This window comes from Barbus barbus, assembly GCF_936440315.1.
Source record: "Barbus barbus genome assembly, chromosome: 36".
Lineage (NCBI taxonomy): Eukaryota > Metazoa > Chordata > Actinopteri > Cypriniformes > Cyprinidae > Barbus > Barbus barbus.
In genome coordinates this window covers 26,261,625-26,278,591 of record NC_136714.1, presented here as the reverse complement: position 1 = coordinate 26,278,591, position 16,967 = coordinate 26,261,625, and the positions used below count along the sequence as shown (strand labels likewise).

The following is a 16,967-nucleotide window of genomic DNA, read 5'->3' as shown; positions in this document are numbered from 1 at the left end:
GTCCATGTCCTAATTGGTGTGTGTTCTCTGGTTTCCAGTATAAGAATGGCAGAGAGAGCTTGGGGAAGGAGAGAGACATCGCAGCGTTTGAGGTTGTTCCGCTCTCCAAGCCCATAAGAGTTTATCGTTGCACATTTTGATGAGTTACTTTAACGTTTTCCTGAATTGATGATTTCTTTAATTATTTCTTAAGTGTTCTTTTTGGGTAATGTAGGGTGGAGGATACCCATTAGTTTTCTTCTGTTTAATGGTTAGTTAGGGAGTGAGGGAAGTTATATGTTGTTTTGTTTATTTTCTTTTAAGTATAGGTAAGTTAATAGTTATTTCCCATTTAGAGGTATTTTTTTGGGGTTCTTTTGGTTCGGGCTCTCCTCCCGAGGCAATATTTTCTTTGTACGTATTTTTCTGTTCCCTTTTGACCTCTTGAGTTAAAATAAAGGGCACTTCAGCCTGTGGTTGATCGTGATTTTCTGGGCCGGGGGAGCTGGAGATCCTCCAAGTCTCTCCATTATTTATTGTTTGTCGTTCCCGATCTACCCCTAGATTGAAAGGGGAGGACGTAACAATATATATGTGTGTTCAGCGAGTGCTGTGTGTATGTGTATACACACACACACACACACACACACACACACACACACACACACACACAGACAGACAGACACACACACACACACACACAGCCAGACACACACACAGCCAGACACACACACACACACAGCCAAACACACACACACACACACACACACACAGCCAGCCAGACACACACACACACACACACACACAGACACACACACACACACAGCCAAACACACACACACACACACACACACACACAGCCAAACACACACACACACACAGCCAACACACACACACACACACACACACACACACACACACACACACACAGCCAAACAACACACACACACACACACACACACACACACACACACACACACACACACACACACACACACACACACACACACACACAGACACACACACACACACACACACACACAGCCAAACACACACACACACACACACACACACACACACACACACACACACACACAGCCAAACAAACACACACACACAGCCAAAACACACACAGCCAGACAGACAGACACACACACACACACACACACACACACACACACACAGCCAGACACACAGACACACACAGCCAAAACACACACAGCCAGACACACAGACACACAGACACACACACACACACACACACACACACACACACTACTGTGACTTTTGACTACAGTTTAAAATAACCTGCTGGTATATTGACAAACTTTTATCGCAGCGGAGCGACAATAAACATATCATGACATCAATATACAACCCATTACATAATGATTTTACGTGCCTTAACTGTAATCGCATTTAAGTATATGTAGAGCACGAATAGATAACAACATAATTAGCTGTTAGATTAGCCTACTTACATTTTCCGTGACACGCTGATATTTACGTTCCGACTGGAAACCGCTGCTGTGACTTTAGTTCCGCCTCTCAGTGTGATGCCGGAGGAATAATAATCAGAACAATAATAATTACTTAAATTGTATATCACTTGGAAAATATGAAAAAACAAGTATTTAATTATTTAATAGAGATATTAACAAATGTAAACGATTCAGGGTCTAACTAAAATATCACACATTTTAGAATAATAAAGCAAAACAAAATAAATCATCATACTTTACCGTCGTCATATTCATATTTGATCATGATAACTGTTAAAATACTATTTTACTACAAGTATAGTTAATACTGGAAAATTAACTTTCATTTGTATAATTTCTACTTTTGACGACTGTGGACCACTTTGTCAATATATATTGCACGTAATCGTAATATTATTTATCATTTGATATTTTAAATTTTATATTTATTATTATTTATAATATCATTTTTTTTCAAAATTTATAATAATAATAATTATTATTAAAATATACTCGGTGCAGTCAGATATCAGTTTATGGAGGAGCAAAAGTCGCGACTGTTGATTTCATTGGATAACCAACGCGTTGCGTCCATCCCTCCTCTTCCACGATTGGTTCCCGCTGAACAATCTAAAGCTGTTATAGGCTTTATCCGCTGTCGCTCAAACCTCTGCCCCGCCCACCAGGAAATCACAGGTTAGTGTGTGCAGTGCGGAATGAAAATGTCCTTCCAAACCAGGAGAGAGTGAGTTTGGGCTGCTTTTCACTCTTTTAATATTGCGTTTGAAGCTGCTATGATATGTGTGAATTTATCTCCGACTTTATGCATATATAAATGCATATATGACTGGAAACTGTCTTAAAAGAGGCTGGTGTTTGTGTGTTGAGCTAAGCTAATGTGCTGCTGCTGTTTAAGGACATGGACACAGAGATCAATGAGCATAAACTCAGTAAGAATAACTAAATCAACAGATAATAATGACAGGAATTACTTTAAAACAAACAAATTCTGCTCGTTCCCAATCTATGTGATTTAGTAGCTTCTGATATTGATTTATGATGTATGTTATAGTTGCAGGAATCAATAAACTGATTCCTCAAGAAACCCTTTCCTCTGCAGCAGCTGATGATTATGATTCATGTAATTATGTCTTGGCTGTAAGATTGTAAGATGAAGGGGTGTGGAATACTTTAATACAAAAATATTTGTGTAGATATTTGTAATTATTAATAATTGTGTTTTCATTTTATAGTGATGAGAGTGATTTTACATCACAATAATGAGAGGTTAATATGATTATTTATTTTAATATAGATAATTCAAAAACACTTATTACTGAAATAGACGTTTCATCATCCAAAATTGTCATTTTTTGCCTTCCTTTTATGTGTATGAGTCTATCTATCTATATCATGTTTGATCAGATCTGTGTTATATGATGTCAAAGTGATTATCAAATGTAATCAAACTTTAAAATAAAAAAATTATCAGCTATTAATTTTTTATTGTTGCATGTAAATGCCAGAATATGAGGTGTCTAACTAAATGTCTTCTCTAAATTGCCAGTATTGACTCATGTTTTGCATATGGTGTCTATCAGTGTTTATATAAGCAAAGCATCTAATCTCAAGCACTAGAACAATATGAACCGTGTTTTCATCGTCTCCAAGGCAACAGCAATGAAGAGCTCGGGAACGCTGTGGCGTGGAACTGAAAGCTGTGTTTGTGGATGAGTCCTGCTGATCTGCAGAACTGATCTCCTGTTCCAGGATCTGTCTGGAGCCACTCGGATGTGAAAGCATCTGCAGGAGGAAGGGGCGGAGCTGAGATGTCAATCAGAAGCGCTGAGGGCGTGTCCATCATGCAGGCCTTAGCCATGACCGTGGCTGAGATACCTGTGTTCCTGTATTCTACCTTTGGACATGTACGCTGCACAACACCCCTCTGTATATCTGATCACACGCCTCACAGATGCTCCTTACACACAAACAAGCTCTCTTCTTGCTCTGCAGCTATACACACATGTAGAAAAATGCTGATATGTCACAGGTCTTAAGCTAAAGTTTAACACTATTGATACCTCTCCCTAGATGACACCCTAGCATCAACAATGCTTTCCTAAAAAGAAAAAGAATAAATATCTATTTGTCTATTCATCATTTTTATTTGTAGCAATTACACTATGAATATTTTTTATGCTTTTTTATATTTTTAATTTTTGCTTTAATTTTTATTTCAGTTTTAGTAATTTTACTACTTCAACTTAACTATTTCAGTAAATTACGAGTCTTCATTTAATATTTATATTTGATATTATGTTTTGTTTTAATTGTCTTTTTTATTTTATTAATATAAAATATTAGATTAGATTTAGATTATAATAAAAACATACAATTATAATTTCAGTCTTAAATTAAATGTTGTGACTAAATTACTTTGATGAATGTGCAAGAATTTGAATTTTTTAATATCATTATTTTGAATAAGCTTTAACTTAACTTTTTCATTTTAAAGTAAGATTTTTTAATAATATTTAAATATGTTATTTCTCTATTTCTGTTTAGATTTTTAATTATTTTGTTTCAGTGTTAGTTTTAGTAATTTTAGTCCTGCAACTTATTTTTTGTTGTTGTTGCTTTATTTCGATTTTTTTATTTAAAAAAACAATATTTAGTGGTTTTAGTTTAACATGTTTCTACAATAAATGTTTATTTTTTTTAATTATTCTTGCAGCTCTTCTATGCAGTTATTCTTCTGTCATCCCCTTTCCCCTATAAAGTGTTTTTTAAATGATAAATACATAGTGAAAACAGCTAATAAATCATTCCTGTTTTCTTCTCTCCTTCTCTTTTTTCCTGTTCTGACATCCCTCATTTCTCCTTCACGTCTGTCTTTCTCTCAGTCTATATTCTCTCAGCTGAAGTTGAGCCCTAGTCTGAAGAAGGTGCTGTTCGCCACGGCTCTGGGCAGCGTCGCTCTGGCTCTGACCGCGCATCAGCTAAAGAGACGGGGCAGGAAGAGGAAGCAGATAGTCAGTAAAGAAGCACAGAAAGCTGTGGGCATCCCAGAACAGCTGCTCCGAACCAGCCGGCCGGCCTCGCTCAAGAAAGGTGAGCAGATTCACGTGTTTTGCTTTTAAAGATGCTGTTATACAATTTTGTAGTATTTAAATATTTTATTTAATTGCAAATTTTATATAATTTTATATTTATATGTGTGTGTATGTGTGTGTGTGTGTGTGTTTTTTTTAATCCTACAAAAATATAATTTTTAGGTCAAGGTTTCTTTCATCAAAAAACGTCGTAAATTAGATTTTGTGACCTTTTTTTTTTTTTTTAAATGAATCAGGCCCTACATTAGTTTTTGTGACAATTTTCATGAAATTATTCAGGCTACTTTAAGTGAATGCATGAGTATTTATATTTTTTATTGGCAATCATTTTATAATATGAAATTATAATTTATAGATACGAAATAAGACACTATTACAGTTTTAGGCTTAAATCACAAAATTAGTCAGGCTACTTGGAGTGAATATGAGTGTGATTTATTTTTTGTATTGTCCATAATTTAGTATTATAATATAAAATGTAATAAAATTTGAATTTTCTTAATATAATCTATAATTTTAGTCAATCATTTTCATGAAATTAATCAGTTTACTTTGAGCAAATGTGACAGTTTTGTAATTATTTAATGCCCATAATGTTATATTACAATATTGAATTAATGTTATGCATATTAAATAAATGTCTACATTTAATGTCCAATGTTAATTTAACGTTAATTTTATATTCGTGGAATTAGTTAGGCTATTTTGAGTGTCTATACTACATGAAAATCTTTCATTAAAAAAAATCCAGTTTTAATTGATAAATTACTCCATACAGTTCTATTAATTTGTTAATTTGTGAGTTTCCAGGTCCGGTTCCAGGGCGTCAGATGATGAGTCCCGGCACCCGCAGTAATGACACTCTCAGCGGCGTCTCGTCTCTCGCACAGAGCAAACACTCGAGCTCTTCACACAGCATCGCCTCGGTGCCTGAATCTCACAGATACACACACCGTCTGCCTGTTTATTTATCAATAAACACCTATCAAAAGGCCTAACCATACGTTTTTTTAACCATTTTGTTTGGATCCGCCTCAGATGCGAGTTCCCTCTTCTCCCAACCAATCAGTGAACACTGGGATGCCGTGGGAGGCGGAGCCAGTGGCAGAGGAGCTGGGAGTCGGAGAGGATGCCAATGCTGAAAACCTCTATCTCATAGGTAATGTATTTTACTATTGTATCATCCATACTGCATTGTTTGTCACATGCTACACTACCATTCAAATGTTTGGGGTGTGTAAGATTTTACTTTTTTGAAAGAACTTAGTAATGCTTTTATTCAGCAAGCATGCATTAAATTGATCAAAAGTGACATTAAAGACAATTATAATCTTTAAAAAAAAAAAAAATGGAATAAATGCTCCTCTTTTGAACTTTCATATGGAAAAAAAAGTATCACGGTTTATACAAAAACAGTTGTTTTGTAAAACTGTTTTCAACATTGCTAATAATCAGATGTATCTTGAGCAGAATGATTTGTGAACGATCATGTGATACTGAAGACTGGATTAATGATGTTGAAAATTCAGCTTTGATCACAGAAATAAATTACATTTTTCAATATATTCATTTTTTCTTAAATTGTTATAATATTTAATATTTTTTAGCAATATACTGTATTTTTGATTAAATAAATGAAGCCTTAGTGAGCTTTAAGAGACTTATTAAACATAAAAATCTTACTGACCCTGAACTTTTCAACAGTAGTGTATTTTAAAATTTAGTTGTAATTTTTAAATATTAAAATAATTATGTATAAACAATAATAAATTAAAACATGAAAATACATTTTAAGATATTACATTTATATTTAAAAATTCGATTTAAATTAAAAAATTTAAAATTAAATTTTAAATGTAAAACATTTACCATTTTAAATTGACCGTATACAGCACAGAATGCAATAAGTAGTCTTTTCCGAATGTAGCCTCCATGAGTGCAGAAATGTGTGCAGCTGATGTTGGCCTTCTTTCCTCTCTTCCTCCTGCAGGGATGGAGCTGTTTGAGGAAGCCCTGCGCAAGTGGGAACTGGCTTTAAACATCAGACACAGAGCTCATTCCTGTGCATCTGGGTCAAACAGTCTCGCCCCGCAAGGATCAGAACTCGTGGAGCGCCATTCTGTAAATATCTCTCATTCATAAGCATCAGAAGAATGGCAGGAGCCACAAAACCAGTCATAAGTACCATATTATATATATAGTCACAAATAAAAACACATCATTTGATTTTTCAGCCTGAGCTTCACAATCATCAGTTTGCGGAGAAGCTTGAGTCTCTGCTGCACCGAGCCTATCACCTACAGGAAGACTTCGGCAGCACCATACCGCCTGACACCCTTCTCGCTGACCTGGGTAAGACACGCACAAACACATGCTGACGCCACCTGTGTGTTTTCAGCTTCCTAAACCAAGCTGTTTGTGTGCAGAGAGTGAAGCAACCCTGATCCTGCCCACACTAGGGAGTTCCCATCCCATCCAAGATGACGATGCCATGACAGTCACTTCAGACGACTCGTTTTTCTCTGCTGCTGAGGTCAGGACACACACACACACACACACACACTTAAGGGTGTCATGTGCTTTCTCCTGCATGTGTATAATGTCACTTTCCTCTTTGTCTCTGTAGTTGTTTGAAACGTTCTCTCTAGAGGACACGTATCACCCGCTGAAGCCGGCAGCTCTGTATGAAGAAGCCCTGAGTTTGGTGAAGGATGGAAGCGTGGCTTGCAGATCACTGAGGTACTGCATGCTACACACTGCATACTGACAGCTTAAACCCTAAACACTGCATAATGACACACTAAATAAATGCTGCACACTACATACTGCTACCAATACCACTTTTGTAGTATTGAATTTTTTTTAACGTACATCATTTTGTATTATAATAAAAACTTGATGGTTTAACATTTGGAAATTAAGACAGCTATGAATATTAGTATATAGTTGCAATTATATAGTAATTGCAGTTACAGTTGCACTGTAAAATGTACTATTATTAATATATTATTTTTCTTAAAGGGGTTATATGACGTTGCTAAAAAGAACATTATTTTGTGTATTTGGTGTAATGCATTGTGTTTATGCGTTTTAAGGTTAAAAAAACACATTATTTTCCACATACTGTACATGATTGTTGCTCCTCTATGTCCCGCCTTTCTGAAACGCGTCGATTTTTAAAAAGCTCATCGTTCTGAGAAGCGAGGCGTGCTCTGATTGGCCAGCTATCCAGTGCGTTGTGATTGGCCGAACACCTCAAGCGTGTGACGGAAATGTTACGCCCCTCACCGTATTGTGATGCCCCAGAGCGACGACACAAAAACAATAAAACCCATTATAAACGAGGCATTTTTTGCATCCAGTGGGGACACAATTACTGATTATAATGAATTATATTGTCTCTTTACGCGTTGCAATGCGATAAAACATTACCATGTCTGCATTTGTGATTGGAGAAAAGCCAAAAAAGCACTACTCTACACCGTCAGTGGCAAATTCTTTAAATATGAAAACATACTTACAGGCTGTGAGGCAGAAGCGCCAGACTGTCCTTGCAAAGTTGGAATTGCCCCACTTTATAGAAACAGCCTTTGCACAAGCCAGCATTGTAGGCTACTCTTCCAGGTTCAGGAAATAGTCCTCCGTCAAATGCGCTGCACACACTCTAATATTTGGGTGTTGTGGAACAGTGTTGTAAATACAACTTAACCACTGATTTCTAGTTGTGTCCTCTTTTGGAAGCCCAAACAAAGTAGTTTTGCTTTCCGGCAGCAACAATACTACAGCAAGAATAATCGTTCCGCCTTCTTTCTTTGCGTATACATTAGTCCGGTGTTATGAAAATCTTTCCACAATGTAATGTAGACGTGGGGGCGTGTTTGAATGAGCTGTTTTAGGGGGGCATGGTCGAGTCTTAACTTTGATAAAGAATATATCTTTGGTTTTGAGACTTTAGTCTTTGAAACTTCAGGGATCTTATCTATACATGAACAGCTTGTAACACTCCAAAGAGGAAGGAAAACTTGGAATCGCATCATATGACCCCTTTAAATACTTGTTTTTTTTATTGTACAGTGTAATATTACAATAAAACAGTTTTTCCAATTTTGTTTAACTTTTTAATTTAGCAGTAGTAGCAGTAATAATTTTATTTTTTATTATTATAGTTTATTATTATTTATATGTAATCACGCTATTTGTTTGACTATATTTTAAATTGAAATAATAAGAATCATTCAATTTATTCATTATTATTTAGTAGAATAAAATAGATATTATTTATAATTTTTGAAGGAATATCACACAATAACACGAGTTTTAATTACTTCCATCACTTTGTTTGCCGAAAAATTAAGGAAATTGTACAAATTGATTTTACACCATTAATAATAAAACCTAATCCAGAAAAATTGATCGCAGATTTTCTGAAAAACACACAAACAAACACATTTGATAGAGTCTTATTATTGTGTCAATAAATTAAAGAAAAAGGTTTATTAATTCAATTGATTTTATATAATTTTTTATTAATAACATTTAATTTAAAATATTAAATATGGAATCAGGAAAATTAAGACAGAAAAATAAAACCGATTTAATGGGGCAAAAATTATATAATAATAATTATTTAATATAAATGATTAAATTGGTAAAGTTTTTATAGGACCTTAACATTACAAACTAATATCCTCCATTAGCACTGATTCTAAAATGAGACTGGACCCAGTGTACTACTGCACATACAGTACAGATGTTCTCCTCATACGTTCTCCTCTGGGACTGGAGCGTTTCCGTTGTAGCTCAGGGAGCAAGGACTGATGGGAAAACACACTCTGTGTCGTTTTGTGCCTCTGTTACAGAACTGAACTTCTGGAGTGCTACAGTGATCAGGACTTCCTCGCCAAACTGCACTGCGTTCGCCAGGCCTTCCAGGTCAGCACACTCTCACACACGATTACACACACACACACACACACACACACACGGAACGGGGCTGTTGGTGAGATCTGTGTGTTTGTTGTATCTGTAGGTGCTGCTGCTGGATGAAACACACAGGACGTTCTTCATGGATACAGGGAAGCAGATGATATTGGGACTCCTGGCCAAAGCCAACAAGGTGCTTCAAAAATGAATGGAATAATTAATATGTGTTTGTTTTTGAAAGAAGTCTCTTCTGTTCGCCAAGGCAACATTTATTGATCACAAAATACAGTAATATTGTGAAATATTATTATAATTTAATATACCTGTTTTCTATGTTAATATATAGTAAAATGTAATTTATTTCTGTGACACAAAGCTGAATTTTCAGCATCATTACTCCACTCTTCAGTGTCACATGATCCTTCAGAAATCATTCTAGATTTGCTGCTCAAGAAACATTTCTGATTATTAGCAATGTTGAAAACAATTGCGCTGCTAAATATTTTGTGGAAATTCAGCTTTGCCGTCAAAGGAATAAATTAAATTTTAAAATATATTCAGAAAGAAAACTTCATTTTAATTGTTACAATCTTTCACAATATTACTGTTTTTACGGTTTGTTTGTTTTTTCTCTCCATCAAATAAATGCAGCCTTGGTGAGCAGAAGAAACTAAGTATTAAAAATAGTAATTATAGCAAACTAATTTCTGTGAAATGTTTTCATAATACAACATGCATTGACAAATTGTGCACAAGATGACTAGAAACAGTAATTTATAAATTAAAACGGTCATTTTATTTGGATTTATTTTCTACTTTGCATGTGTGTGTGAATGTTTAGAGTCCACAGGTGTTTCTGGAGAGTTATGAAGAAATGCTGCAGTACACACAGAGAGAAGAGACGTGGCCCGTCACCAAGATGGAGCTGGAAGGACGAGGGGTTTGTCCTGTTTATGTCTTTCATTCCAACCATTTCCATTAAATCATATTCTGTGTGTTACAGTCTGATTGCAAGCTGGCATTCTTGACCGTTCTACTGTTGTTATTGTTAACTAAAACTTACTCTCTTAAAATAAAATATAAATATTAGAGGAAAAATGTAAACTTCAAAATAAAATAAGTTGACTTCCTGCCTCTCTATTGGGCCTTCTAGAGCTTTGACCTTTGACTTTGCTCTAGGTGGTCTGTATGAACTTCTTTGACATTGTGCTGGACTTTATCCTCATGGATGCGTTTGAAGATCTGGAAAGTCCTCCGACATCAGTGGTCGCGGTTCTGAGGAACCGATGGCTCTCGGACAGTTTCAAAGAGACGGTACGCAAATGTTAACGCTCAGAATCCAAACATGTTGAATCTACACATTTGGAAAAAATAAAACGCATTCCATTTAGAACCAAAAAGGAGAATAAAATAATTTAAGCGCCACAAGAATTTTTCTTAGTGTTTGATGTCTGTCTTGATCTGTCTCTGTATTTGTTGTTTCTGTGTCTCTCTTTATTTGTATAAGGCATTGGCTACAGCCTGTTGGTCTGTGCTAAAAGCCAAAAGGAGATTGTTAATGGTGAGTGTGAAAAACAAAGCATGACATATCTGTGAAACCATGTCTAGAATCAGATCACACATCTTGTCTTGTGTGTGTTGCTAAGGTTCCCGACGGTTTTATTGCCCATTTCTATGCCATCTCTGAACACGTGAGTCCAGTTTTGGCTTTCGGGTTTCTGGGCCCTCGACAGCACCTCAGCGAGGTGTGCACCGTATTCAAGGTAAGACGTTCCCAGTGTTCTCCACACTCCTCCATCATACCTGAGCTAACCCTCCCGGTAATCCAGAAACAGCTGTAATCCAGCTCAGCGCATAATCTGATGCTAATCTGATCTCTGTGAGACACTGATGCCTGCGGTCAGAACGTCAACCCTGTTGGAGAATAAATAAAGGTTTCTGCAGAACCTAAAAAGGTCTTAACCATAAATAAAGGTCTAAAATGTGTTCAATTGGAGCAGAAAACAGGGATTAAAGATCTCCGTCGCTACGACGGATTTCCGTTAATTGCAACGAGTCTATGACGGATTTCCGTCAATTGCAGGGTCCCGCCTGTCCTTAATGTCTTAAATTCACTTTTCACAATTTTAAGGCCGTAAATAGGCTTACATTCCTCAAATAGTGTAATAAATGTCTTAATTTCAGTTCTTAAATTAAGGAAAGATGAGGTGTATTCAGCCTGCTGAGGGGGATGTGATCAAAGCCTGGAGTGGAGTGAAAGCACGTTCCTCTCTCCTCTCGAAGCGTTCTGTAATCACTCCGCTCTGGATCCACTTCGTGTTTTCTTTTCCCGCTCACGGAAAAAGTGCTCCTTGTGTTCAATCCATTTTAAAAGTTATTCTAATGTGTTTTTTTTTTGCATGTCAGGCTACAGCTGAGGTAGAACTGAGCAATTCCAGCGTTATGGACGTGACATTCGCAGTCAAAACCTTTAAATATAAATTCTCATAAATTGTGTTCTTTACCAATATATTGAACCATCTCTTTATATTTTTCTAAACCCCTTAAAATTTAGTCCAGATATCAGAAAAGTATCAGTCTATAAACCTGTTTTATATTTTAAATGAGGGAAATACACATGCGTGACGGACGTGACGAAAAAAGACACGAGTTTCTGGGAGACAACATATTTTAGACTTTCTGTGAATTACAATGCAGAAACCAGAAGCAACAATATCTGCAGAATGGAGAAGGGTTGGCCATTTATAAAACCTAAAATATCAATTTTGTTGAAGTTTTCGTTTTTGCGTGTCAGAGGAAAAATCAATGTTACGGACGTGACATCTCTCCATTACGGACTTAATTTATGGAATTAATTTATTTCCGACTATGGAAACGCGTATAAAATGCTTTCAAAACTTTAACGGAAACTTCTAGAGGGTGTTTAGTAGGGCTGCCCCCCACTAAGGATTTTTCTAGTTAACTAGTCGTTCGTTTAAGTCATTATTTAACTAATCACACATTTATATTAAGTCAATAGACCTATAATCCATAGGCTATTCCGCTCAAGCACACGCGTACAGTTTTCCACAAGCAAAAGTAGATTAAATTAATGATTATTAATGTATAGAAAAATGAGACATTTAAATTATTTATCAATAAACTAATGTTTTCTTGTCGGCTGCAAGATGAAATTCAGTGTTCGTCCCCACAGTAGCCTACTGGACATGCCTTAGAGAGAAATGTAACCTTCATACAGATTATATAATCAGGGAGTATTTTATTTAGTTTTTAATTGATTCATTTAACAGTATACATTTCAAGCTATAGCTGTTTCTCTTGTAGCCTATGTGAGAGAGTTTTGTATTATTTTTTGAGACGTGCTCCAGTTGAGTGACAGACGGCAAAAAGCATATCCTGTTTGTTTTCATTATTTTACAAAATCAGGTTTTTTTTTTTTTTTTTTTGGTCATTATGAATTTACATAAAATCAGTTTCGAGCTGATTTTAAGTTGTTTCATTATCAGGAAAAAGTGCAAGTGATTGCACGGGCGCCTGCCTCCCTGTCATGCATGCTTATTGATATTCCGCACAAACACTTAAATATGGGCCAAAAATGTAGCACATTTATAGGTTAAAGCTAGAGTTTGGAATCACATTAAAATAAATCTTCACCAATCTACATCTGAGACAGATGCAGTTCTAACCTGCAAATAGAAGGCTATTTGACATTTTAAAATGATCTAACAGACCAACGCAGCTCCAATTCGTTGATCAGTTGTTGATCAAGATTAAAAGGATGCCGCTGAAAAAAAAAATGTTTTAATGACTTGCTTATGCATTAAATAACTAAGATAAAATACAGGTTAATTAAAATATGCTGAACATATAATAGGCCCGCGGCCCGCCTGCTGTACAAATATTTATGAAATAGACCGCGAATAAAACTGCAGATTCACGTTTTGCATCTGCATAAAGTGAATTAATTTAATATGCAATGATATGAAATTGAACCAAACAAGATATGTAATGAAAAAAAAAAAATATTTAGACAATAAAATAAATAATAATAAAAAAAAGATATAGGCCTAACCGCAGCATGCTCACAGAACACACACAATCTTGCGCATGAATGCAGCGCAGATAGCAAACAAGTGTTATTTGAAACACACAAAATGTTTAAATAAGATAATATTGACAATGAAAATTAGGCCTATATGATATTTAAAAAAATAATAGTTTTGGCGATTTGTCATCGGCTATACAGTCCGCCTGTGCATATTTATATGCAAATGCTTAGGCTATCTTCGCGAAGTTCTCGCAGAGAATGCGATTTCTAAAATGTTATTAAAATGGATTTCTTTATAAAATGTTATACGGTAAGCCTGAAACAGCAGTATAGCTTTATTAGTCATCAGCAACGAGGTAAACATGCGCGCCGGTATGCTATGAAGCATCCGTAGACTACAATAGATTTACAATGCACAAACCAAGCAACAATATCTGCCGAATGGAGAAGGGTTGGTCATTCACAAAGCATAAAATATAAATTTTATTTTAATTTTCGTTTTTGTGTTCAAGCACACGCATAAAGTTTGCCACAAAGCACAGGCGATAGCCTAATGATTCTGAAAAAAAAATGACACATTTTAATTATTTAATATACTAATGTTTGAGTCCTTGTCGGCTGCAAAGATGAAATTCAGGAAATCTCCACTGGACGTTCCTTTGCAGAGAAATGCATTCACAGATTACATGGCCTAATCAGAGAGTATTTGATTTCATTTTGAAATGGTTCGTTTAAAAGTCGCTAGACTTTACATAGATACAGGGCTCTACAGTGCTACCATTTCAGTCGCATTTGCGTCTGAAAACTACTGCGTGCGACTATGAAACATATTTAGGAGCACCAGTGCAACTGACCCGATCAGCGTATTTGTGTTTGTGCTGAGGGAGCTTTAAAGGTTTCTAACGTAGGCCTACTTTGAACGTGTTTTTGCAGCGTTGAGTAATGTATCAGACGCATCCTCTCATTATAACAAAAAAAGTGTAGACGGTGTAAATAAGAGATTCATTGTGCAGTGTAAGGAGCTTCGTTGATTATAATGAAGTTTTGTGAGATCGCGATGAACTAAGATGAGGGACAGCTTTTAATGATTTTTAAGAGTTTGCAAATGTGATATTGATTTAATACAACAGTTCATTAAACAAGACGTTAATATTAAATGACTTATATTGTCTGACTACAACACTATTGCCTTATTTTGCTCCATTTCATCAACAAAAATAGTTTCAAACAAAGTCCCAGCCAAGCCGCAGCGCATCTTCATTCAAACACAGCGGTGTTTCATTTATGAATGAGCTGCGTTTTTAAATTAATCTAGTAAGTCAATGATTCAATTATGAAAAAAAAAATTTCAGTCAGAAGAATTTTTTTCACTTTAATCCCTGAGAAAATCTTACATTTATAAAGTCATGGAATCAGAAAAAAATTAAAAGTGAATAAATAAAATAATTTTGCTTAATCCCTCCTTGTCTATCTTGTACTAAACTTTGTATTACGAGCACTTCCTGTGTTTATTCGTCTCTTTATGATGAATCACTTGTAAAAAAAAAAATAGTTTCCTCAGTTTTGTTTTCCGATACAATTTTCTAAACATCCTTAATTCAAGATACATTGATTTGAGATGAAAAATGAAGATGTGAACAGATCTAGTTTTAATCATAAACTCCATTCATTTTGATGGATTTCTCACAAATGTATTATTTTAACTCATTTAGCTTCTCAAATAAACAATCTTTAGAGATTTGCACTGGAAAACAAGACAAAAATACAGATTTAGCTTTTTTGTAAATTGATTTAAAAAATAATAGAGATTTGTTATAAGATGGATTTACGTTGTACGTTTAGAAACCATCCTGGCATATTTTGTACCATTAAATTTGCTTTACTTAGTCTTAAAGAGTCTTTGACATACTGTAAAAAGTAAAAAATAAAAATGCAAGTATCATATAGTGGTTTGTTTGGTTTGAAATGCTAAAACAATCAGAAATGTCTCTTCTGCTCACCAAGGCTGCATTTATTTGGTCAAAAATACAATAAAAACTTTAATATTAGGAAATAATATTACAATTTAAAATAAGCATTTTCTATGTGAATATAATGTAAAATATAATTTATTTCTATGATCAAAGCTGTATTTTCAGTATCATTACTCCAGTCTTCAGTGTCACATGATCCTTCAGAAATCTGATGATTTGATGATTTGATGCTCAAGCAACATTCTCCTTTGATCTCCACAGCAACAGATTGTTCAGTATCTGAAGGACATGTTTGATCACGATAAGGTGCGTTTCACATCTGTCCCGTCTCTGGCCGAAGACATCCTCAGTCTGTCCCACAGACGGGCGGACATCCTGGTGGGCTACCTGGGCATTGACAGTCTACCTGAGACCAATGGAGCTGTACCCAAGAGCCCCTGCCAAGCCAACAGCGGGCATCCGGACGCCAGCGGACAGCAGGACTGAGGTGCACAATACTAATCTAGACCTGTTCGTTTTGAAATAGACATCTGGTCTCATTAGCTATTCGCCATCGTCGACCAACGATTAGTTTAAAAGACATTGAAAAGTTTGATTATTTAGACAGATAAACCACTACTGACTCATCTGAGGTCAACCGAGGCCTTTTCTTGATCTGCTTCTACAAATTTGCCACCGAATATCCATCGCTGCTGTTTAGGAACTGAATAAACCGTCTTTTAGCCAAACTTGCAGCCTGGTTTTGAGTTGCAGCTCTTCTGAATCAACCAATGCCTCTTACGCAGATACGCTAGGTTTTGTTTGTTTTATGGGTCGGTTGCAGATTTTTGTGTGTGATTGTATGTCGTTGAGCATTTATGCATGTGCCAATGGCCAAGTAAAGTCTTGCACTAAATCTTGGGTAACACTGAACACAATGAAGAGAAAGAAGCGAGGCAGTTTGAGAGCGTTTCGATGAGAGACTCACACAGGAAGTGCATCATTCAAGAGTAAAACAGGATGTAGTGGTCCGGATCACATTAGCTGTGCTCACTTGTGTCCTTTGAGAGCTGCTGCAGCCCTTGTGGTTTTTATTAGTTGCATTTGTTCCCACCCTCACAATATATCAGTCAGTGTTCATCAGAGCGATATTTAATAGTCTGTTGGTGTGTTTTCTGTCATCATACTTCGTTCATGATTTATACACCTTGTTTTTGTCCTCCATCAATATTCAGGACTAAAATCGCCGATTATCTACTATTCTATTATATATATTGATTATGCATTATAAATTCAGTACAGCAGTGGTATTGAGTTAAATAGGTCATAATTGTAATTGTAGACCATATATGAGCTATAACTTGTTTCAGTCTCTCACGCTCTGGTTGTTAAACTCTATCAGCAACATTGTGCCATTGTGATCATTTGGACGCCAATGTGATTTTTGAAAACAAACAAAAAGATGCAAAGA

General features: G+C 35.7%; 1 protein-coding gene across 1 annotated transcript; it reads left to right on the top strand.

Annotated features, from left to right (window-relative positions):
* Positions 1-2,144: 2,144 nt before the first annotated feature.
* LOC306856185 (mitoguardin 2-like) lies at positions 2,145-16,242 on the top strand. Its single transcript, XM_079395269.1, has 16 exons — positions 2,145-2,205; positions 3,132-3,385; positions 4,364-4,571; positions 5,384-5,499; positions 5,612-5,732; positions 6,564-6,694; positions 6,808-6,925; positions 7,000-7,106; positions 7,200-7,312; positions 9,433-9,505; positions 9,603-9,689; positions 10,338-10,436; positions 10,676-10,810; positions 11,004-11,057; positions 11,143-11,259; positions 15,779-16,242. Exons 2-16 carry the CDS (start codon positions 3,290-3,292, stop codon positions 16,001-16,003), a joined length of 1,800 nt encoding a protein of 599 aa, XP_079251395.1. The 5' UTR covers positions 2,145-2,205; positions 3,132-3,289; the 3' UTR covers positions 16,004-16,242.
* The last annotated feature ends 725 nt before the right edge of the window (positions 16,243-16,967 follow it).

Coding starts and splice junctions, on each gene's coding strand:
- LOC306856185 (XM_079395269.1), top strand. CDS start 3,290: ATGTCAATCAGAAGCGCTGAGGGCGTGTCCATCATGCAGGCCTTAGCC. Junction 6,926..6,999: donor CACCCTTCTCGCTGACCTGG/GTAAGACACGCA, acceptor GTTTGTGTGCAG/AGAGTGAAGCAACCCTGATC. Junction 10,437..10,675: donor TGGAGCTGGAAGGACGAGGG/GTTTGTCCTGTT, acceptor ACTTTGCTCTAG/GTGGTCTGTATGAACTTCTT.